The 25522-nt window shown below is 41.1% G+C and overlaps 1 protein-coding gene and 1 long non-coding RNA gene across 2 annotated transcripts in view; one reads left to right on the forward strand and one right to left on the reverse strand.

The window, feature by feature from the left end:
• Positions 1 to 25522, forward strand: part of Kcnd2 (potassium voltage-gated channel subfamily D member 2) — a 501946-nt gene that overhangs the window by 474182 nt on the left and 2242 nt on the right. The window contains exons 2-5 of the mRNA NM_031730.2: positions 9720 to 9882; positions 21352 to 21447; positions 22133 to 22225; positions 24833 to 25080. Of these exons, the coding sequence (NP_113918.2) occupies positions 9720 to 9882; positions 21352 to 21447; positions 22133 to 22225; positions 24833 to 25080 (600 nt within the window). The remainder of the gene's footprint in view (positions 1 to 9719; positions 9883 to 21351; positions 21448 to 22132; positions 22226 to 24832; positions 25081 to 25522) is intronic.
• Positions 21753 to 22736, reverse strand: LOC134486737 (uncharacterized). Its single transcript, XR_010066112.1, has 2 exons — positions 22426 to 22736; positions 21753 to 22328 (listed from the first exon to the last, which is right to left on the reverse strand). It is a non-coding gene; the product is annotated as an uncharacterized LOC134486737 (long non-coding RNA).

The raw sequence follows: 25522 nt of genomic DNA on the forward strand, positions 1-25522 counted from the left end.
AAACTCTTGGCTCCCTAATTGAGCAGACATGTGAGCTCTGCTTGTTGGGACAGACTAGGAGAAAACACCCTGAGCTCTGGCTTCCTGGTCCTTACATCAGCGATGTAGATGCTAGAAGACTGCACTTGCCTAGGCTGGCTATCATCTGCTGTTCTAGCTGGGAAAGGCATGGAATAGGGGTTGTGGAAGGCTGTGGGACAAAGCTGGTTTCTCTGCTCCTACTTTGCATCTTGAAAGGTAGCACTCCAGGGACCTCTATGGTTCTAGTTCTTGCCATGCCTTGATCCCATTAAAAGACCTTTAGCCCCAAGCCTCTCATCGCTCTCCCCAACCCTTATTCACGGTGGCCTTTTGATGCTGATAATTGCTGATGTGCCAATCTGCTCAATTTTATAGCCATGTGATGAAAATTCCATCATAAAACCCGGTCACTGGTAAACACTTGAGAGGTTTTTTGCTTAGAAGTTGAACACATACTGTATTTTTTAAGGTAGTGTGTGTATAGGAATCTCACGTCTAGAAAACTACATGGAGATATGAACATAGAAGAGGGTATGGGAATCTGTCCATTGATTGTGCTTATAATACAGTATTTTCTCTAGAATTTTTTAAAGTTTGATTTCCAGTTTTATTTTCATGCAGTATGGTTCCTTTTTCTTCTTTAAATAGATCTTGAGGCAAGCGTTATTTTATACATATTTTTTAGTTAGTTATATTTAAGCTTGGACCCTTTGCTGTTTGATTTTAGTTTGGAGTTTTGTTGGTAATTTTCTAAACCAGATGCAATCAGAAGGCAGCTATTAGAGCCTTTTCACAGATATTTTGACACAGTCGAATTACACAAGTAGAGGCTTGAAGTTATTTCATACCCTCCTCGTGTCTATCTTTCATAGTTAATAGAATGCTCAATCAATTCTTTAATCTCTTCAGAAGAGACAAAGCAATCTACACCTTGAATGTATATAATATCTTCATTTAATCTTAGGAGATAACTGCTTCACACTGATCAAAAAAGTCTTTACTCTCATGTAAACATGAGCCTTTAGTTTCTCATCAAAAATAAAGTTTCTTTAAGGATAGAGAGACTTCCCAAGTCAAATTGAACAGTAGAATTTTACTGTAAATATAGCTTATCTTTGGGAACCTACATCACAGTTTGGGTCTAGGGAAATGGCCCATTGGGAAAGCACTTGCCAGGCAAGCATGAGGACCAGAGTTGGAACCCCTAGAATCTATATGGATATCTCGCATGAGAAGAGATAGAAGCAGGGGCTCCCTTACACATGCTAGCTAGCTATACTGAGTTAGTGAGCTTTGGGTTCAAATGACAAAAATGCTTCAAAATATAAGGAAAAGGATCAAAGAAGACATGAATGTCAGTTTCCAGCTTTCAGACATGTAATGTGCATTCACAAACTTGGAAACATACACACACACACACACACACACACACACACACACACACATACACACATGCATGCACACACATGCATGCATACACACACATGCATGAACACACACACACATACATGCACTCACACAGGCACACACCCAAGCGCATGCACATGGTCTCTACTTCTTTAGTATTTCAACAATGAAAACTATGTATGTGAAACATTATTATTATTATTTATCTTTAATTTTTTGAGGTGCCAGCAAGAGGACCCAAAGGGTAAAAAGTAGTTGTCCTAAGCTTTACAACTTAAATTCAATACCCCAGTATCACCATGATTAAATGAGAGAGTGAACTCACACAAGTTGCCCCTGGACTTCCACATACACAAAGAATAAATGCGTTTTTACCAGGAAGGATGTTTCCAGTCAGGAACTAGACCAAGAGTTTCATATATCTCTTTGGGCATAAGGAGGACAGGGCAGGTCTTCAGCTTCGATGCATAACTTGTAAGAATGGTCTCCATGGTGGATGGAGATCTGCACTTCAGAGAAGGAGCTCAGGACAGAAGATGTGGATGAGGAGGTGACAGCCTAGGGTTGTATTGTCAGAGCTGTCACAAGGAACACGTCTTAGAGTTGTACTATCATCTCAGATACTGCAGTGGCCAAAAGTCAGTTAAGTCTCTGCCCCTCCTCATCTCTCAGGCAGTTCTGTAAGACTTACAGAGCAGACAATATGCAAAGTTATCAGGAGTTTCTGGGATTAATTAGAAATTAGAGATGCATTTGGTCATTACGGGATAAGCCATAAGTAATTTGAAAAGCACAGTTGAAAATAAAATAGGTAAACACTTAATCACAACTTGAAGGTGTCATGAGGCCTCTAGTAGCTAATAGGTTTCAGACTATTCAAAGTCAAGTAAGGGAAAGAAAGAAAGAAAGAAAGAAAGAAAGAAAGAAAGAAAGAAAGAAAGAAAGAAAGAAAGAAAGAAAGAAAGAGAGAGAGAGAGAAAGAGAGAGAGGGAGGGAGGGAGGGAGGGAGGGAGGGAGAGAGAGAGAGAGAGAGAGAGAGAGAGAGAGAGAGAGAGAGAGAGAGAGAGAAAGGAAAGAAAATATTTCCAACGAACAGCTCCACAGCTGGCTTTTAATTTGGCTGACTGACATCTGAAATGTGAGAAAGGCCTCCATCTCAGGGCCACTTCCTCCTCCATCCAATCCGGAGGGTCTGAGGGGCCTCTGGAAGGACTGTTCCCAATCAACTGCCTCCATGGTGTCAACAGTGATGAAGCATCACTGTAAAAAGCCATCAGCATTTGCACCTCGAGGAAAAGCATTCAGGGAAGGATGAGAGGATGGAACCCTGGGCAGAGGCTGGGTGGTATCCAGTAGAGGAAAGAAGACTGAAGCAACAGCGGCCGGTACCTGCAAGTCGCTGTGTGAGAGCAGTCCATCAGAACTGCACACGGAACTTCCTGGAATAGAAGCACACAAATGAGCCTCCTCTGGAAGCCGTTTGCCGTCAGTCCAAAGCCAAATGGCCGTATTTGCGGGAACCTTGATCTGCTTGCTGGGATAATTCTATTTGGTTGAAAGACAAGCTCTTCTCCTCTAATGCACTCCCCAGGTAAAACCAGAGTGAGAGTGGACCCAGCTTGGCAAAGTAAACACTGTACCACGCTCTCTCCAGAAGATGGCTAGTGCTCCCAGACTTAGATCAGTCTAAGATTAGCCCCTTCCCAGGACGGTGTGTGAGGTTATGATAACAGACAATGTCTGGGCATTTGAGCTCACAAAATTGACCAAATAACTTGAAGCCACTTCAAAATGCTGGCCATGGTCTCACGACAATAAGAACGGCAGTAAAAGGTGTACAGGAAGTGGGGAGATATCGGATTACTACACCTTCATCTTGTTTAAAGTCACTAGATTTCAAGCACTTCCTCTGGGTGTAAGAAACAAGATGCCTTGATAATATTGAGCCACGTTAGGTGGGCATTTCATACGGTGCCAGAGAGAAACAGAAAAATTAATGAGCTGGTCTGGTCCTGGGCATGAGAGAGAAAGAGCGAGCAGGAGACAAGTATCTCTCCTTGGTGTCTCCATGTTTCTTATTTGCCATCAGACATCACCTTGACAGATTTATTTGAGCAATAAACATTTATTGCGCTCTAACTATTTGCTCAACGATGGACAAGGTCTGTGCTAAAGTTGACTTGATTCTGACGGCGTGATCCTTGACCTGTTCGACCTCATGGTTTAGCAAAAAATACACAAGCCTCTAAATGAATTATATTTCATTAGTTGCAAGGTATAAAAAAGAAAGAACAGGCAGTCTTACTGGACCCCCAGATAAATGGTTAAGATCTTCTTCAAATCAGAACTGACATTTGGCCTCTGTCCATTTGAATTGTAGTTTTTCCAAAAGATCTGTGCAGTAAGAATGCAAAGAAACTTGTTCTAAAAAGAACATAATTGCAGAGTTATATTTGTATAGGAAGGTCTAACCTGTAGCCCAGCATCTCCATTTGCCCCAGGACAGCTATGAGTTCAGATCAACATAAAATTATAAGCTCACTCAAAACCTTGAGGTGTTTTTATATAACTAAATCACATAGTTCTTGAACACGAAGTTTACGTATAATAAAGCTGTATATAGCATCAAAAGGTTAGACACGCCCAGTGTTCTAGTGATGGGAGTAATATTATGTTCAAGTAACAAAAAGGTTCTGTTCCGATTGTAATATATCAGATATGTGGGTGAACAGCTGAGGGAGAACCAGGGCTCCAGTTGTGAAACCTTGTTGGAATTAGAATCACAGTAAAGAACATGACCTCTTTCTTTCTGGTGACAGAAACTAAGGTTGTCTGCCAAAGAGTGGGATGATGAGGGTAAAGAGTACTCCTGAAACAGAAAGGAGGTGGCTAAGCAGAAGGAAATATCTTATATTGTCCCACAGCTGGGAATGTATGAATGTATGACCCACAATAATCAATGATACATTTACCGTCATAACATCAAAAAATAATGAAAAGCTACTTGAAAATAAATAAAACGTTCTTCAAACTAATGTCTTTTTTACTGTTGGCATTCATTCAGGCAATAAATATTTTATTAATGACGTTGCAATCGTCTGTTCCATTTATAAACTTTAAAAACCCTTCCTTTTGTGATACGAAATGTGGAATTCAAGTAGAAAAATAGGAGACAATAGAATTTGTTAAAAAGCCAGAGGCCAATGAAACCCAGGCAGTAAGCCTGATTAGAATACACTTTCTTGGTGAGAATGTTCAACCCGTGGGCTGCATCATAACTCTTGTGTCTTTCCTTCTCCATTTCTATACACACACTGTCCTTAAAAGTCCCTCATTTGCACTCCAGAGTCCTAGTAAAGAGCTTCTTGTTTAAAACTGGGCTTTAGTGATAGCTCACACTGTCACCGTAGAAGATGACTTATCGTTTTAGAAGAAGCAAAATATTGTCAGAATTAGTTCACATCCTTTTGGCAGCTCCTTGAAATTGGGTAATCTGTGAAAATGGTGGGATTTGTGTGTGTGTGTGTGTGTGTGTGTGTGTGTGTGTGTGTGTGTGTGTGCTGTTCAACTATTTCCAGAGTAATAAGATGCCCAAATATATCCTAAATGTTGAGCATATGTAGGCAAAGATAAGGGATCTGTGCAGGCAATTTACTGGAAATACTTCTCCACATCTCAGCTTGAGAAGACCAGAAAAGACCTGGTTTGGTTCCAAACTTTCGTTTAGGCTTTTCTGCCCCCTAGTGGGCAGTTAGTATTAATGCAGTTGTAAAATCACAGATGGTTTGGCAGCCTTTCTTTTTGTTCAATTGAATACAGACTCTGTATCAATAATGTATGACATTGAGATTCCCTTAACTGTTACAATAATGTTTTAAATATTATTGAACCATAATAGTAACTTAGCCAGAAGACCTCAGGCTATGAAAGAGAATCTTCAGTTTAAACGTTTCCATTTCGTTTTGTTTTCAACTCTCACAGACTCGGTTACAGAGTGTTTGTCCAGCATGAGGGAGAATTTTATTCTCCTCAAAGCAAACAAGAAGGTCTAGGGAAAGGGGAAAATGAACTGAAAAAGCAGAACTGTATTCCAAACAGTTCACTATAGCGGTTCTACACTCTGCCACTGAACTTTATTCATGGATTTTCTGAGAGTCTGTTTTCTTTCACTAAAGACCTCTAGTTACGGAAAAGAATCTTCTAGTTTCCCCCTTCATGCAATACAGGCTGAATGTGTTAGTTTTCTAAACAACAAGAAAAAGATTCTAAAATATACTTTCTAAAGAATAATAGCTCATAGTTCGGCTGAAACAAAAGATACCACACAATTCTTGAAATGATGTATATGAAGTTCTCAAACTATGTAAGAAAGGATGATTGACTCTTTGGGCAAAATAGGCAAGAACAAAGTCATTGCTGCTTTTAGGCAAAACATTGATTTCAAAATGTCAAAGAGCAACCTTACCACTGTGAAATTAATACCAGGGCCCCTCTGGCAAACAAGTTCTGTCCCCCAAGCAGGTGTTATACGGCAACACTTTAAAAAGTCATTTGCTGTTTGCAAACATAGCAGCTACTATAAAAACTATCCATCAAACTGTGATCCTTCTAGATTGCAAGCTGATGGCGGAAAATCCATGAATAACATAGCCCCTGAGACCCTAAGGGATAGAAATATTAGTTAATAAGTAATCCAGTTTCCGGGTCAGAAGAAATTGTTTCTTATACCTCTTGGATTAGTACTCAAGCCAAAAGAGAAAAAGAAAAGAAACTCTCAAATACAAAATCAAAATCTCTCTTTGTCTCTCTCTGTCTCTGTCTCTGTCTCTCTGTCTCTGTCTCTGTCTCTCTCTGTCTCTCTCTGTCTCTCTCTCTCTCACACACACACACACACACACAGAGAGAGAGAGAGAGAGAGAGAGAGAGAGAGAGAGAGAGAGACTTCCACCAAAGTATTACATACTTTCACCTAACTTTTAAAGAAAACAATACATCTTTCAAATATGCCTCCAGGAACTGATTTGTGCCTGGATGAGGTTGTTTTTCTTCTGAGGAGTTTAGTGGTTGATGAACAGTAGTCCCAGCCCCTGGATTCATCAGCAGACTTGACTCTTTTGAACTTCACTATATCTATATGGGCCCCAGCCATTCTATTCCTCACACCCGGAAACTTGTGACTTTCCATCACAGAAAAAGCAAAGGAGTGAGGTTGAGATTGAACACTGCAGTCATTTTAATATCAGCACTTTCTTCCTCTGGAGTGAAAATCCCTTCTATGTGCAGGTGCCTGATTGTTTTCTTAAACATCACTCCTGTCTCCCCTCTCAGTAGCCCTGGAAAATAGATTTGGAAGCCACGACTTTTCTGGGGACATTACCCATTACACTGTTTTGCATTTGTTGTGTGAATATTAGTATTTATTCTTCAGGTCAGATAAGCGGGAAAAAAAACATTTGAACAAAGCCAGGAGTCTACTAATGGATTGTTCAAAAATTATGTAAAAACTTTTGACGTTTTGTGAGCTCTAAGCTTTGTAAAAATGTCAAATGGTGAAATTAAGTGGATGTAGATAAAAGTTTATTTACAATACGATGTGCATAAAAATTTCCCTCACTTTCCAGCCTATAAAAACGTAAAAATGGTAAAATTAATAGATTGACAGATAGATGATTGATACAGGCATATGTATATACAGTTTATATGCATACATAAATATAGAAAATAAAAATATACAGAATCACTTGAGTTCTTTGCTAAAATAATTATATTGTACCATTCGGAGCCTTGAATAAGTAAGGGAGATGAATGAATTCGGGGACTTCACATAAAACTTCAACCATGGTTGAAACTGAAGTCTTTGGTAACCAGAATTTAAATATGTCTGATTGTAAAGTGGGAGGCTCAATGTTCTAGGCAAAGTGCCCATGGGGTATGGGCAGAGCCAAGGTGATAGCGAAGTAATTTGATGCAACATGAACGAATGCTGCTAGAAATGCTTCTAACTTGGTACCAGTTTGATTACGAATCAGTGTTTCTACTGCAATGTTCGGATTTTTTTTTTTTTTTACTGAACCATCCACTTATGCAACACCATATATAGTCTTACGTTTTAATGACCCCCACAGTCTGTTATACAACTACATATGTGGTCACATCACATGGTTGGCAATAATTAATGCAGTACGGACATTCTGTTGGGGAAATTTGAGTTACGGTGGGTTAGCTGGACTGCTGATCACCCACATACTCTAAGAGTGAGTGGCTGGAGAATCAAAGCATTGAACAGAGTCCCACTGGGTCCTCAAATGCTCTAGGGTCAGTATCCCATCTGTCACTGTCATTGGCCTTTCCTGGGCCAGTTTCTCTGCAATTCCTATCTACAGATTGACACAGAATGTCTTCTCACAAGATCCATGTTAATAAGGGTGATCATTTGATAATAAATACCTGAAAATATAGTATTCTTTCCCAGGAATAAGCACTTAGACCTCTAATAAGAGAAAATGTATGCTCTCGTCTGATGTACGGTAAGGGCCTGCTTCATGCTAGGAAGACACAGAGTCCAATAGCTCCCATTCTGTCAACATTATTTTATGAAGAATGAAAAGCGAAGAGGAAATACCAGACTGGAGACACAGTTCCACAGCGAGATACCACCTGACTAACATAGATAGAAAATGTCCTAGGTTCAATCCCCAGTACCACAGACAAGACTAAAAACATAAATATTATACCATGTGTGGATATGAAAGTTATCAAAGGGGAAGTTGTTACGGAACATAACTAGAGAATGGACTAGGAATTCTGTGGACAAGGTGGATGGGAAAGAGCTTTTGAAGTGAAGATATTTAATTGCCACCTTGCTAATGACCTGGGGCTGCACAAGAAGCAGAGCCCTAAAATGGCCCGTGTGTCCACGGGGCGACGAGTGTGGCAGCAGCTGGGATAAAGTGGACAGGAACTAGGCAGTCATTGTGTTACCATAATCTGGAGACAAAGGGGATGTGTTTCAATGTGCTTTAGTTTCCAACTCCATTGGAAAGCTGAGATAAAGTACCAACTGGCTGGTATCTATGCTTAAAGCACAGGTCTATTCCAAGCATTGTTGTGTGGTGGCTGGAAAGTGTAGATAAGTTCCTCTGTCCATTGCTTGGTGGTCAAATAGAAGGAGAACAAAGAGACCTAAGTGGGCTTCTAAATGTCTTAGTCAGAAAGAGTAACTGGGAGATAAGATGTGACTCTAATAGGGACAGGTATTTCAATACGTATTGGAACAAGAATCTAGTGGGGTCAGATGGGAAAGTTCTGCTTAACTACAGATGGCAAACCATGAAAACTGACTTGAGAGCTGGCATAGGAAGTGAGAAACAATAGAATTCTGTTCTGTCTAGTTTGAGGCTTCATGGGCTCATCCAGATTTAGAAATAACAAGACCAGACTATGAGGGTAGGAGTCTCCTGTGTGGGAAAAGTTATCCAGTGGGGCTATTGAGTAAAAATTAAGGCATCCTCTACCTCAGACCAATCTTAACATGTGGGATGAATTGAAATAACACGAGGACAAGGTCGGTAAGAATACTTAAAACTGAGGTATAAATTACACAAAGTTTTAGAATTCAGATAAAGGGGAAGAAGCCAGAAAAGGCAAGAAGGTAGCACCCAGTGAGGTAAGAGGGTGAGTAACACTAAAGCAAAGGACAAAGTGTCTTTGAGAACAGTGAATGGCTCACACACAAGCTGAAGACTGGGTAAGGTTATCATGAGAAATGGCCATCAGTTGTCACAAGTGAAGGTTAATGGGAATCCTGCAAAGCTTGTTTTTCAAATGGCTGGATGATGAAAACCATGTGATGTGAAGCCCTACTTTTCCTGCTTAAATTTCATCCCCCATCCACCGCTGGAAAATTAAGTGGAAAAGTGTGTTATCTAGACTGTAAATTCCAGCACAGAAATATTGACTATTAAATAAACCTTAAAAAAAGAAAGCCTATGCCATGTGTTATAAAAGGCAAATTGAAGGGCTTTCATGACATCATCGGACTTTAAATATGCTCTAACCCGAGAGGCTTCTAAATGTTATCATTTTCTACAAGGTCGAAAGGTAGCTTTTGTAAGTTTATGGTCAGAATTTCCCACTTATTAGTTTGACACCGTGCATGTTTTAGTCATGAAGTAGAAATGGAGATATTTCCCAGGTATCATTTGACCTAAAGCAAAACAAACAAGAAAAGAAGAACTAATTGTACCAGGAAGAAGTGTGACTTAACGACAATTCTTTTTCCTCTCACGCAGGTATGGCGACATGGTACCAAAAACCATAGCAGGGAAGATTTTCGGGTCTATCTGCTCTCTGAGCGGAGTCTTGGTCATCGCGCTACCCGTGCCTGTGATCGTGTCTAACTTCAGTCGGATCTACCACCAAAACCAACGAGCGGACAAACGAAGGGCACAGAAGGTAAGAGCTGAACTTTGTGAAAGCAAGCGTTACCATTCATCACTTTTATACTAAGCTACAAAATCCTTGCCATTCATTCAATACTGGGTTAATGACGAAAAGACCATAGAATCTCAGCAGCTTAAAACAAGGGACTGGGTTTTAACCAATGAGAGAGGATCACGCCTCTGGTCCATTATCAGTCTAGAGATGGCACCTTCCGGTGATCCTGTGAGCTGCGCCTCTGCAGTCGTGAACTCAATGAGTCGCACTCGGCCACTCTTGAAGTGACTTTAGCCAAAGCTGGTCAAACAACCCCAGCTAGGCTAACCGTGGGCAGAGAATGGCCACAATGAGGTAGGAGGTAGAAAGTAAGGAGTAATTAGGATCAGTGCTAATAACTGCCTATTTATACATGTATGCTTAAATATGATTACTAAAATCCCATTTCTAGATCTGATTCATTTAGTTTTTATCCCTTAGAAATCGGGCTGGTTCCAATTAAAAGGGGGCTGTTAACAAGAACCAAGATGTGTATCTCAGCTATTTTGCTTAGTTTAGAGAAGAAGTAGGAAATTTCTGAGTATTTGGACCTAAGTTGTGTGTGTGTGTATGTGGGGGGGGTGGTGTTTGTGTATGTGTTTGCATTTGTCTTTACCTAGCCCAGTAGTTTTCTGTGTCTCTGAACTTTGTGCCAATTAATTAATCCCTCCAAGAATAACTCCACCCTATATTTATGTGTAAAATGGAGAAACGATAAGAGAATGATAATATGAGAACGTATATAAATCTGTGTAAACTCACAGTTAACTTACAATGACATTAGCAACATTTAATATTTACTGGTGACGTATTTTAGGCCAGGCAATGGTATAAGGTCCAAATAAATTATTTATATAGTCTTCACCAAACTCTAGGATTTGGTCACCATCATTCTTCCCATTTAATGGGAGGAATCCTAAAGTTTCCAGCAATCAAGCCATCCTCAGACCATACTAACTAATAAGGTCAAGGACAACCATTCAGTGTGAGCTGGTCTGAGTCAGGGGAGAGCAGAACTCAGTTATTTGCTGCATTCTTTATCAAATAAGAAGAACATCTGATACATACCAGTGTCTTTTGATAGCCCCCTTCTATTGGAGACCTCTTGAGACTTACTGGGAAGATGCCACACAAATCCAAATTAGAATCTCACTTTTCTTTCAATTTATCATTTAATTTTGTCATTTCTTTTGAAACAGCATCATGATTTTCTATTTTATTTCAGACAAATTTATTAGTACAAAGTCACATGTGACTTTTCTTTTTAATTTTTTATTAGATATATTTCTTTACATACATTTCAAATGTTACTCTCCTTCCTGGTTTCCTGTCCATAAGCCCCCACCCCTTCCCTTCCTCCTCCCCCATATGGGTATTCCCCCTATACATCCGCCTTATTGCCCCCCCCATATTACCCTGCACTGGGGGTCCAACCTTGGCAGGACCAAGGGCTTCACCTTCCCCTGGTGCCCCAACAAGGCCATCCTCTGCTACATATGCAGTTGGAGCCCTGGGTCACTCCATGTATAGTCTTTGGGTAGTGGTTTAGTCCCTGGAAGCTCTGGTTGGTTGGCATTGTTGTTCATATGGGGTTGCAAGCTCCTTCAACTCTTTCAATACTTCCTCTAATTCCCCCCAATGGGGTCCTATTCTCAGTTCGGTGGTTTGCTGCTAGCATTGACCTCTGTTTTGGACATGATCTAGATGTGTCTCTCAGGAGAGATCTATATCTGGTCCCTGTCAGCATGCATTTTTAGCTTCATCAAACTTATCTGGTTTTGGTGACTGTATATATATATGGGCCACATGTGGGGCAGACTCTGAATGACCACTCCTTGAGTCGCTGCTCTAAACTTTGCTTCTATATCTCCTCCTATGGATATTTTTCCCCTTTTAAGAAGGAGTGGGAGCATCTGCATTTTGGTCATCCTTCTTCTTGAGTTTCCTGTGGTCTGTGGATTGCATCTTGGGTAATTCGAGCTTTTTGGCTAATATCCACTTATCAATGAGTGCATACCAAGTGTGTTTTTCTGTGATTGAGTTACTTCACTCAGAATGATATTTTCTAGTTCATTCCATTTGCCTATGAATTTCATGAAGTCATTGTTTTTGATAACTGAGTAGTACTCCATTGTGTAGATGTACCACAATTTTTTTATCTTTATTAACTTGAGTATTTCTTATTTACATTTCAGTTGTTATTCCCCTTTCCGGTTTCTGGGCTAACATCCCCCTAACCCCTTCCCCTCTCCTTCTATATGGGCTTCCCCTCCTCATCCTCCCCCCATTACCATACTCCCCCCAACAATCATGTTCACTGGGGTTCAGTCTTGGCAGGACCAAGGGCTTCCCCTTCCACTGGTGCCCTTACTAGGATATTCATTGCTACCTATGTGGTTGGAGCCCAGGGTCAGTCCATGTATAGTCTTTGGATAGTGGCTTAGTCCCTAGAAGCTCTGGTTGGTTGGCATTGTTGTTCATATGGGGTCTCGAGCCCCTTCAAGCTCTTCCAGTCCTTTCTCTGATTCCTTCAACGGGGGCCCCGTTCTCAGTTCAGTGGTTTGCTGCTGGCATTCGCCTATGTATTTGCTGTATTCTGGCTGTGTCTCTCAGGAGAGATCTACATCCAGTTCCTGTCGGCCTGCACTTCTTTGCTTCATCCATCTTATCTAGTTTGGTGGCTGCATATGTATGGGCCACATGTGGAGCAGGCTCTGAATGTGTGTTCCTTCTGCCTCTGTTCTAAACTTTGCCTCCCTATTCCCTGCCAAGGGTATTCTTGTTCCCCTTTTAAAGAAGGAGTGAAGCATTCGCATTTTGGTCATCCTTCTTGAGTTTCATGTGTTCTGTGCATCTAGGGTAATTCAAGCATCACAATTTTTAATCTATTCCTCTGTTGAATGGCATCTGGGTTCTTTCCAGCTTCTGGCTATTATAAGGCTGCTATGAACGTAGTGGAGCACGTGTCTTTGTTGTATGTTGGAGCATCTTTTGGGTATATGCCCAGGAGAGGTATAGCTGGGTCCTCAGGTAGTTCAATGTCCAATTTTCTGAGGAACCTCCAGACTGATTTCCAGAGTGGTTGTACCAGTCTGCAATCCCACCAACAATGGAGGAGTGTTCCTCTTTCTCCACATCCTCGCCAGCATCTGCTGTCACCTGAGTTTTTGATCTTAGCCATTCTCACTGGTGTGAGGTGAAATCTCAGGGTTGTTTTGATTTGCATTTCCCTGATGACCAAGGATGTTGAACATTTCTTTAGGTGCTTTTTGGCCATTTGATAATCCTCAGCTGAGAATGTTTTATTTAGCTCTGTGCCCCATTTTTAATAGGTTTATTTGGCTCTTTGGAGTCTAACTTCTTGAATTCTTTGTGTACTTTGGATATAAGTCCTCTATCAGATGTAGGATTGGTAAAGATCTTTTCCCTATCTGTTGGTTGCAGTTTTGTCCTAATGACAGTGTCTTTTGCCTTATAGAAGCTTTGCAATTTTATGAGATTCCCTTTGTCAATTCTTGATCTTAGAGCATAGGCCATTGGTGTTTTGTTCAGGAAATTTTCCCCAGTGCCCATGTGTTCGAGACTCTTCCCCATTTTTTCTTCTATTAGTTTGAGTGTATCTGGTTTGATGTGGAGGTGGAATCTCATTTTAATAAAACACAGAACACTGGTGCTGCCTGCTCCTCTGGCAAACTGGATGAGGGTTAGTTCATATGCCTTCCTCATTCTGCATCAAAATAATCACCTTGATAGTTCAGAGCCCTTGGCTTAGAAATCACTTTGGAAATCTTTCTTGATGCTTCCTCTGAATTTACAGAGTGCTGCATTTCCGGTATGTTTCCTGCCCATCGCATTTCTCCTTTCCAGAAAGCATCCTTCTCTTTTGTAAACACCAAAACTCCATTCATAACCATGTTTCATTGACTGTACAGTCTAGATAATTCCATGCACCTGCAAGACATCACCAGCAGTTTACTGCAGTTCACGACTAGCTTTGTGGCTGGTCCCATCAGGGAGTTTAAACATGGTTGTCATCAGTATGTAGCACCAGTAAAGTAGTCAAAGTACCCAACAAAGGGGAGGGAGAAGCTGTAGAGACCATATCCAGTGGCTAGTCACGGCCCCCGGAATGTGGCCAACCACCGGTCTCAAAAATATTAACCCCAGATTGCTCCTGTCTAAAGGAAATACAGGGACAAAGAGTAGAGCAGAGACTAAAGGAAAGGCCATCTAGAGACTGCCCCACCTGGGAATCTATCCCATCTGCAGACACCAAACCAAGACCCTACTGCTGATGCCAAGAAGTGCTTTCTGATAGGAGGCTGGTATAGCTGGCCCCTGAGAAGCTCTGCCAGAGCCTGACCAATACATATGTGGATGCTCACAGCCAACCATCAGACCATGGGGAGTTGAAGGGGTTTGCAACCCCATTGGAAGAACAGCAATATCAACCAGTCAGACACCCCAGAGCTCCCAGGGACTAAACCATCAACCAAAGAGTACACATGGAGTGACTCATGGCTCCAACCACATATGTAGCAGAGGATGGCCTTATCAGGCATCAATGGGAGGGGAGGCCCTTGGTCCTGTGGAGGCTCAACGCCCCAGCATAGGGAAATGCTAGGGCAGTGTAGGAATGGGTAGGTGGGTGGGGGAACACCCTAATAGAAACAAGGAGGAAGGGGATGGGATGGGAGTTTACAGAGGGGAAACTGGGAAGGTGGATAACATTTATTTATTGTTGATAAAATAAAATAACCAATAAAAAAAGAAGCCATCATAAGGTAGCCCTTGAATAATTTCAGTGATTCCATATAGGTACAGGCATGTTCGTCAGAGACCTCGTTTGTGACCAATATCAGGGAGCATTTTCCTTCAGCTTGTTCAGCCTTGAAGCTGCTTGCTTTAAGGAATTCCCCCGACTCCATTAGTGACAATCCTCTAGCTTTAAATTACTGTCCAGAGAAGTAATAAATACTTTGGACAATATTTATGCATATTTCTAATAATCTAATAGGTTGGAAATGTTAAGAAAGAAAGGGCCGTAGAAAGGAAGAAAGGAGGAAGGCAGGCAGGTACAACTCCGTCATCCCCTTACCTTACAGGACACATTTGGACAGGCAGAGCTGTACAGACTGATTTCAGGTTCCTCTATAAGGGACTTTTCATGAGGCTCTAGCCACACAGGGCACTCAGAGATGCTGTCAGAAATAGCAATTATCCCTCAAGAAAATTAACTCCTACCATTTACCGGTCTCCTTTCTAGGTCTTTTGTTATCATAAGAACTACTTACAGAAAAACAATCCGAAACTCAAATATGATTTTATTTTTTAAAGTCCTAATATATCTATGTTTTTCTGCCAAGAATATCATGCATAATGATTAAAAAAACACTTTGAGAACATCTTTAGAATACTAGAATTTCTGAGAAGCCAGTAGTCTAAATCTTAAATAAGCTAACAGAGGGCACATATGTGTGATCTCTGCAGAATGTGCCCTGCACCTTCATGGGCTCGCTTTACTCACTCAAGGGCTTCCTTGTCAGTATTTCTACTTGATGGACATGTTGCCATGCGTTGTTAACAAACATCTTGACACTCCCTGATGGGATGAATAACAAAGCTAGAAAAGTGCTTCAAAGTATTTGTGCCTAGTAAACTTGAAGAGCGAAATTAAATTGGTGTGACGTCATAAAGTACAGTAGGTGAAAAGTGTACCTCATGTAAGGCTTTTAACTTCAAACTGTTTTTATACTCTAAACTTCCACCATGACATAATGAATTTTATATGCGACTACTAGAGAAATTGACTTAATAAAGTCAGATAAAATAACAAAATATAGTATTTCAGCAAACATCCTATGATCGATAAACTAAGCATAACCCCAAGAACAAAATGCATTTTAAATAAACTATGTTACCCAGTGGTCCTTCCTACCTTTTCCTGGATATTAAAAACAAAGCAGACTAAACTTTCATTACATTAAGATGATTTGTATTAATCTGGGCCTCGAGACTGAGTGACTCGCTCAGTAGGTATCACAGTTGTAAAAAACATAACCAATAATTCAACCAAGCAAGCAGTATTCCAGCATGAATTTAATAAAAAGCAACACTCAAATGGACCAAGTAAAGTAATATTATGAAATCGTTATTTCCTATGCTCAGGTCTGTAGTTGATTCCACTCTACAGCAAGGGAGAAGACAAACATTGTGTGTGTGTAAGAGCTTCCTGTCCACACTGCCAGGGGGCCACCCTTCTTACCCTTCCACACACCAAGCCCTCTTTCTGCTTTTCCTGCACATTTCCACCTTTATAGCAAATGCACCATTTATTCCCCTTTTCTCAAGCCTTGATGGTCTTTACTTTAAGACTTGGGACTGAAGACAGGCATAAAATATGACATCTCGTCTACCCCAACTACTAGTCATTGCATCTTACTAGACTCGTGTTTCATCCAGTCCTTCAAAAGTCATTTATTGACTAGCTTTTATTTGCCAGAAATCAATCTTAATTGGTAAAACGCCAGATCATAAGGGCGATATTTTGAAGCAAGAGGCTACTCTGTTTTAAAATGTGAACACGACTGCACAGCCACCTGCCTGTTCCAAACTAGCATGAGCGTACCACATAACAATGATAAGTATAACCTAATAAAACCAAAGCAATTGTCTTCAGCCCAGGTTTCTAGTATGCCATAGGTGATTTTCATGTGACATCATATTAATAATCACTTGAAGGTTATGTCATTATTTCAGTTTTACAGAGGCTTTGCGTGTCATCACAGATCTATTGGTTAAATCCCAAGACCAAAATACTTGAGCATTATTCAAATATATGTATTTATATACGTGTATATATATATACAATATATCAAATATTTAAACATACTAAATAGGCAAATACATCTATTTGTATTCATAAGTATGTATTATATATGTATGCATTTTAATTTCCATATATATTAGAATGCATATATATATATACATATATATAAATGCCCTCTCCTCTGGTGCCCACCAACATGTTTCCATGCTTATCTCTCCTAGCTATGAGTCCTTTTGTTGACTGTTTATTTCACTCATCCACTTTACTGAGCACTGTGCCTTGCCAACGCTGCCCTCCCGGGATTACTCACGCTTCAGAGCTGGGAAGAGCATACAGTCTAAGACACTGTCTCCCACTTTCCTCTTGGGTTGCTCCGGCTTGTTTCATGTCTACGGCAGCTATTTTCCTTAGCAAATGGAAACAATCCAATAAACTCCTTCAGACCTTCAAAGCTAACAAAGTTTATATCCTACATCCACACGGACCATTTGAGCATTAAATGAATGAAACAGCCTGCGGTGTAATATCTGGAACACATGGTTTAGGCAGGGAGTATTGGCGGGAGGGGGGGCAATATGTAAGCAGTAATGAATTACCTTAGATTAGTAAGAAGAGAGACTTCTCTCGATCCCTAGGTTGCCTAGGATACCTTCATTTTTCTAAAGTATTGAAAATATTTCTTGATTCAGTAACACTATGGTTCAAAACATTTACTAAAACCTCATCCTAATTTGCATTCTCACTACTGGCATTTTCCCACTGTAAGAAGCTGCTATTTTCTACAAGATGCAAGTAGGGGACCGGAAGGACTATTCTCTCTTAACCTCTCATTACACAGCAAGTATTGCCATGGCTGTCATACTGAGTAGGTCAGAAGAAAAGTGAGTTTCTGAAGTAACTTTGTAAAAGAATCTCCTTCAGTTACCTGCTGGAACCAAAGCTACAATCACAGATGGTAAGGGCTAGATTTCAACAGGTATCTGGGATTGTACTCCACAGGAGAAGTTAAGCCAATTAACTCACAGTATTACAGCAAACTGAGAAATGTGGCTGAAGTTAAGACAGGTAGACTGGTGCTTCTTTTGCTAATATAGTACATGGCTTAACAAAAATGGCCGCTCTGCCTTTAAGACCATTTTTTACAAAAGATTAGGATTCTATACGTATTACGAGTTTCTACTATTTATAAATATATATTTTATTTACTACTTTCCATTCTGTGAAGAAAAATCCGTCATTGTCCAGTTCTGAACAGACAGTAGTTTAGTAGTTTTGGTTGTGGCATATGGCTCAAAGAAAGAAATCAGTATTACTCCATGTTGCTGCTTATGCTGAGAGAATGACATGGCAAAGAGAAATAACTAGTATGTGGGAGATACAATATACAAGATTGTGGGGGATGGAGGGAGGGCAGGGGAAAAGGTGGGAGGGAAAGGAACAAAGAAATGCAGAGGATGGACAGGGGTGGGTGTGAACCAGCAAAAGAACAAGAGGGAAAAGGTGGACCAAGTAAGGCAATGAGTGTTGGAGGAGCAGAAAGGAATCACAATAAGTGCTTTCTGGGAATCAATGGGCAAACTGCTTGTTTGTAAATGATTAGGGCAATTCTAGGTAATTTCCCAACATGCCTCACATTGCTGTTGTTTTCTTGAGTCTGGACCGAAATGCCAGCATGGCCTCAAGCTTTTGAAGATAAAAGTCTTTGTTCTACCTTCCAACTTAATTCTCCTGTCCTAGCTCAATGTGTTCAGTGATCTCAGCATTACACCGACAGCAGGAGTGAAATTTGCCGATTGTTCACATTACACAAAAATGATCGTGATACACAGTACGTGGTTTTAAAATGGCATCAACGTGCAGAAGAGCATGTAAGCTCAAGGATGAAGAAACGAGTAGCTGAAGCCATGATGGTAAATGAAGTTCTAGGGCGTGAGACTGTTCAGCACTGCTCTTCAGGAAGTAGATGCAAAGGGGAATTCCATAAAACCTATACACACGCACGCGTGCGCACAAACGCACACGCACTCACATGCACAGGCACATGCACAGGCACATGTACACACACACACACACACACTTTGATACAAAGACAAGTCTGCCATCAAAAATTTATCACCGTGCTCAAAGCAGGCATCCTTGCTTCCAAAGGATGCTTTAAAGTTTTGATTGGTGATATACGGTGGCTCTAGGAGGCTAAGGAATGCAATGGCAGCCATAAGGCTATTCCTGGCTATTTAGTATATTCAGGGCCAACCTGGGTTTCCCAAGAGCCTGCCTCAAAGCAACAACGAATAAGAGTTAGTTGTGGTGAAACAATGGTGGCCCCAGCTTTACAGGAGCCTGGAGCAAGATCACTAGTTTAAGGCTAACTTCCTCCACTTAACAAAACCCGTTCTCAAAAGTATTAAAACACAGAGACTGAAAAAATCGATGAGCAATTAGGAGTCCTTGCCGTTCTTCCACAAGACTGGAGTTCAATTCCTACCATTCCAATCAAGTGGTCCAAAACCACCTGGAATTTCAGCTCCAGAGGGTTTGACGTAATCATGTCATTTCCCTCCTCCTTTTTCCTTCTTCCAAGTCCTTCCCACGTGCCCTCCCTCCAATCTCTCAGGCAAACAAACCCCCTAAATGTCCCCTGTTCCCTGTCAAATTACAAAGCAGAAAAGACTGGGGACGTAAATCAGCAGCAGAGAATTAGCCCCGCGTGCATAAAACCCTGGCTCCCATCCTAAGTACTTAAAAAACAAATTAATCAATAGTTGAGTAAATGAACCACGCTTCATTTGAACAGTGGCATATCATACAGCCATTAAATTTGCAGTAGTCCCTGCATGTGCTGTTGCATGAAGTTCCCAGATGTAGACATTAAATAAACTGCAGAAGAATGTGAGCTGTGCTCTTCCGGCTGCATTATGATATTCATGTGCACACCCTGAGCTTCTGACAGGAGATCCAGCAGCCCGCTGGCTGCAGAGCATAGGGAGAAAGACCATAGGCCAGAGTACTTGCCTTGTGTGTGTCTTTGTAACATTGGCATTATTTTTCATAGGCACGCATTTCCTTTCTGTTTTTAGAATGGAAATAATTTTCCTTTTTTTTTTTTTTTTTTTTTTTACTTTTTACACAAAAAAAGTATTCCAGAACTTGAGCCTCAAGGTACCATGGATATGGATTCTTCCTAAAGGGAATAGTGGTCCTCTTAAAGTCAGTTTGTAAGAAGCTTCCTGGACAAATCATCCTGGATGCTTTGCTGAGTAAACTTGTTAACCAGGAGCCATAAAGAGTGGTCCCCAGAATGGGCAAGGTGGAAGGGCAGGCTCACTCCAGGATGGTCAGAAGTTGGCCATGTAGCAACAATTGTAAAGAGAAAATATGCTAGAAAGCTAGCCAGCCAGTCGCTGTACTGGGGAATACTGCACTGATGCTCTCATTGAAACCGACCCACTGAATCGAGCATCTGAGATTCTCCAAACAGAAGAGAAGAGACGTTGAAAGTTTCAATCATCGTAGGCGTCCATCAGGATAGACTCGATGCTTTCTTCATCCCAACAGAGTCAAGACTGAAATAGAAATCGGATGAATATATCTTTGTATAGACCCGTAGAGACAAATGACCTAAATCCAAGGATTTTAAGATTCTGTAGCATGGGCTCCACTTCTGTCAATTCATCAACATAATTGCAAAAGAAGAAGGCAGGGTCTACACATGCTCCTGAGTAGTGAATTCAGAAATCGAGAGTGAGGGAGAGAGCTAAAGGGAGGGAAGGGGAAGGGAAAGGGAGGGGAGGGAAGGAGTGGGGGGACAAGTGAAGAACAAAGGAAGAAAGGATAGAAGGACAAGAACTAGAAAGAAGGGCAGGGGAGAGTAGAGAGGGATAAGCTAACCAGGTAGGGAAGGAGAAAGAAAATTTGGCTACTGAGTCCTGGAAACAAGTTACTAATTTACAAAAAGAAACTAGTGACAGAAACAAGAATCTACAGTTGCTTTGTTGGGCCTGCAGTTTCTACTCCACTAAGTCACTCAAGTCACAGAAAGTGTAATTACAAGTCAGGTGATGTTCTTACTTTGCTCCCAACCAAACAGAAAGAATTTCACATGTGATTTGATGTATGGCAATCACATCTACATACATCACGCACACACTAATAAATAATATTTTTTTCAAAGAGTTTATTCTCTGACTTCTAAACAGGATCTCTTGTAAACACAAATCCCCTTTCTGAAATGCATAAGCTCACCCAACTCCAAGACCATTAATAATAGAACATTCAAAACTGGAAAGACGCTTTTCAATCGTTTCATCTTGAAAGCTTGGTTTCAAAATACGTCCGCTGACCAAGGGGTTGCGCAGAAGGCATTCTCTGCGGGCTGGAGCCATGGCTGAATGGGTAAAAGCCTTGCATCCCACAACCTAGGTTTGAAATCCAGAAAGCAGGACGGCCGAGGGATCTGTCTCCACAGAGCTGCCCTCTGACTACCACGTGTGTGAGCTGTGGCATGCACATCTACATACATCATACACACGATAATAACGTTTTTCAAAGAGTTTATTCTCTGACTTATAAGTGGGATTCATCGGTGTTCACAAGGTGTTTTTGGCTTTTCTCTCCTGTAGAAAGCGAGGCTGGCCAGGATCCGGGCAGCCAAAAGTGGAAGTGCAAATGCCTACATGCAGAGCAAGCGGAATGGGTTACTGAGCAACCAACTGCAGGTACAGCCAACCCCTTCGCTCCTTTGTAACCATGGGTTCATCAGCATGAGAGTGACTCCGTTCCACTTAACCATATGATTTTATTGCGGGTGATTATGAAAATGACTACTGGCACAACAAAGTGTCATTTTTATAACTTTCCACTCTATGTACTAGTTGCTTATAACAGCTTAGAAACTGTTAGCAGACAGTGCCGGTAGCTATGACTTCGCTTTCCAATCAGGAATTCCAACTCCTAATTGTTCACCGTGTCATTCTGTCCACTGTGATACCAATGATGTAATAGATTCCCAAGCATCCAAATGTTTAATTGCTTTTATTTCAGAATTACATATGTACAGTTTGATAGGGGGTCAAGGGGAGATCTGCTATCTTCCTCTATTTCTGATAGAGAAAGCGTAGCATTCAGTAAGTGTTACAAAGGTCACAAGATCAAAGTAGAACTTAATAAACTCTGAGTAATAGGGACTTGAATTTCCAATTCAAGGAGATATAAGCTTAAAAGACCAAATGGAAATGCGTCCGCTGATCACCCAGACTTAATTACACATTTGTCTTTTTTTAGTTAGTCAGTGCCTCTGGTTAATCTCGGAAAACAGGCCAGGTAGCTCTGCGCACGTGTGTAGCCCAGATTCTCCGAGTCTGCAATTTAAAGAGAAAGTTCTGTGTCTTCCCTGTGTTACAGTCCTCGGAGGATGAACCGGCCTTCGTTAGCAAATCTGGATCCAGCTTCGAGACACAACACCACCACCTGCTTCACTGCCTGGAGAAAACCACGGTAAGGAGACAGCAGGGCAGGGTTTCAGTCTTACACCTGATGGCACTTCTGTTTGCTTCCGGGTAAACATCCGATTTCCAAGCAGAATTGATCCTCTGCCTCCCTAGGAAACATGTCGGAAAGCAACGTTACAGAAAGTTTCACAAGAATTAAAATGACTTAGTAACTACTGAACTTGGGAGTTACTATAGTTATCGTACATGCTCGGCCCTAAGTGGCTGCCTTAACTCCGTTCCAAAACACCGGGTGAATGATGAGAGAAAGTTAGCCTCCGGTTACAATGGAATCAAATATTGCCTTTTCTCCATTTATAAAACAAAAAGTCGGAAAAAAAATGCAATTTCAAGTGTCTCTGCTTCTAAAGAAAGAAGCCAACAAAGTTATAATAAAAGCAAAGGAGGGATGGGGAGAGAAAGCGCATGCGTGTTATTCGCAGGTGTGTGGCGTAGAGGTCGATATTCGAAAATGATCTCTTCAGCGCAGCGCCTGACTTGCATGTAATCGGTGGGAATTCCTCCACAGCAAAGGCACCCATTGTTAAGCTAGCTGTCCGTGGGCATCACAGTCTGTGACCTCAGAGCAGAACAAAGCATCCGTCATGTGGGAATCAGCTCACTGACCAGCGCTACATTATAAATAGTCTGAATTCCAACGCGCCTCCCATCAACTCGTTTATCCAGAGAGTTATTCAAAATCACTTGCCTGTAGCCACTAGTGAGCCAGATCCACGGTCTCGTGAAATCAGGATGGACCCCCATCACCACCAAGTCTCCATGGATATGGGAAAACAGGAGCATGAGGTGTAACTGGAGAAGGGTGGTGAGGCATGGAGGTAAGGGAGGGTCCACAGTGTGGGCCAATGAGGATCCATGAGTAGGCAGGCTCAAGAAAGCCTCGAGTGCCTCTTGCAGTTCCTCCGAGGGTCGAGAGATACAGCTGAGGTTGGAATTAGTCGGGCAAAGTCATGGGGGCAGCTCGGGCTCACATTGAAAAGATAGTGTAAGTGAAGAAAAGAGAGCAGACACGCAGATGAGGAGGCCGCAGAAGATTTCAAAGGTCCCCAGAAGGTACAAGAAGACTCCAGGAGAAAAATACAGCAGATGCTGTGCTGTCGGGGTGATTATCTCACAATAAGTGGAAACTTTAAGAGATTTTAATTAGGGCAGTTCCATGGTTATATTTAAATTTTAAATAACATTATCCCTGTACTTCTAACGTAGTAGCTAGAGAACACTTTAAAAGTTAAAGATAGATTAGAGAGAGATTGATTTGTGCCTCTCGTGTCTTTTCCACTCTTGTACCACGGAAGAATATTTCTTAATAAAAAAATGTTTTTAGCCACAAGAAATACGATTTGGTTTGAGCTACTTAGAAAATACATACAGCAACCAGAAGCAGACTACATCTTTAATTCCAGTCCCTAATGAGAAAGGTCAGGTTGCCATGAGTTGTAAATGGGGCCCTGTGTGCTGCATGTGTGTTGTAAGAGAAACATGAAATTCTGCCATCTAATCATTGTTCTCTGGACTCCGAACCGTAGACTGCTGAATTCTACATGCTTCAAAAGGCTACTCTCAGCAAAGCCATGACAAAATGAGTCACTAAAACGATCTGTTTCCCATTGGGCCATGAATTGCTTCAATTATTTTACTAATATTTTAGGATGAGCAGTGGTTAAGTCAAAGTCAAAATGGGCAAAGTCTTCCTTTATAAGGCCATTTCTACATATACGCAGATGAAAATTGAAGTCATTCTCCAGCAATTCGGGATAAGGAACGTTCTGTCTTATACGTTCAATCTTATATTTCTGAGGCAGAATTCTTCTGTAGGGGTTTCAGGAGACAATTCTTTACTATTTTTTACATTAAACTTTATATTGTGGTCTTTGAAGTATGGTGAGTGAAATGACACACCTTACTGTTTGTCTCTGAGTGGGAGTTAGGAAAATAGAGCTGATGGACCACACAGATAAGAAAAGAGGGCCACAAACCCTCGGAACTAATTTCTTGTGAGATATTTCTCAGGTAGGGGCATATAATTCATTCTTTATTAATAAGCAATAGTTCTATGTGTATTGAGAATTTTAGGGTAGCATCAAAAGAAACGGAAATGGCTGAGGTTTCTCAATTTCTAATTAAAACATTTCTGTGCCACCTGAAGGTGCTTTCTAATATGTAGCAGGTAATCTAACTTAGGCCATCCTGTGACAGCAGTCTCTTTTAATGTTTAGTCATAATAAACTCACTAGGAGCCTATAAATTCCCTGTCAATGTCTTTATATTTGTTTAAGAGTTTTAATTCTTTAGTTTATGACATTCTAATTTTAAGTTAGTTTTAAATTAATGAACGATATTTTTTAAATGTTGGCCTGTAAATAAACACTGAGTCAGCTCACATGTCTCCAGATCCAGCTAGAAAGATTCTTTCCACAACAAAGTTCCTAAGGGAATTTTGATTTTGATATTTTAGTCTTTCTGAGACCCATTGGATCAAGTCTAACCTGAATCCTAGTATGTTTTTAAGTCACAAAATAACGGTATTTAATCTCTTTTACGTTACGAAATCGTTTTTCTGCCTTCCTCACATTTTCTTACACTTCTCCCACAGAACCATGAGTTTGTGGATGAACAAGTCTTTGAAGAAAGCTGCATGGAAGTGGCCACTGTTAATCGCCCTTCAAGTCACAGCCCCTCCCTCTCTTCCCAACAAGGAGTCACCAGCACTTGCTGCTCACGGAGACACAAAAAAACTTTCCGAATCCCAAATGCCAATGTGTCAGGAAGTCATAGAGGCAGCGTGCAAGAACTCAGTACAATTCAGATCAGATGTGTGGAGAGAACTCCACTATCCAACAGGTACCTGGGATTGATCTGTACTATGTAAATGCCTGTCCTGGTTCTTAGACTATGTCCGCTGCAGTCATGGTACAACCAGTGTGGCCTCTAATCCTACTTCCAAGGAAACTAGGTGAAACGAGCATATCTGTTAAGGATCAAAAGCTGCATTAGGAGGCAGAGAAGATGGCTCATTGGATATACTGATTGCCATAGAACCCTAAAGACTTCTGAGTCCGAATTCTCTAGAATCCACATAAAAGCCAGTTTATCATACATTGCAGTGTATGATCCCATCGCTTGGGAAGCAGAGACAGGGAATCCTGCAGATAAGTTGGGTTGGGTGGCTAGAATAATCGGAGTTGGTGAGTCAGCAAAGACCTTGTCTCTATACATGAAATGGAGAGCAATCAGGGAGACATCTGCCTCCCTGCTCTTCCTCTTTCCTGGGCCGTGGGGAGTC

The sequence above is a fragment of the Rattus norvegicus genome, chromosome 4 (genome assembly GCF_036323735.1).
Source record: "Rattus norvegicus strain BN/NHsdMcwi chromosome 4, GRCr8, whole genome shotgun sequence".
Classification (NCBI taxonomy): Eukaryota; Metazoa; Chordata; class Mammalia; order Rodentia; family Muridae; genus Rattus; species Rattus norvegicus.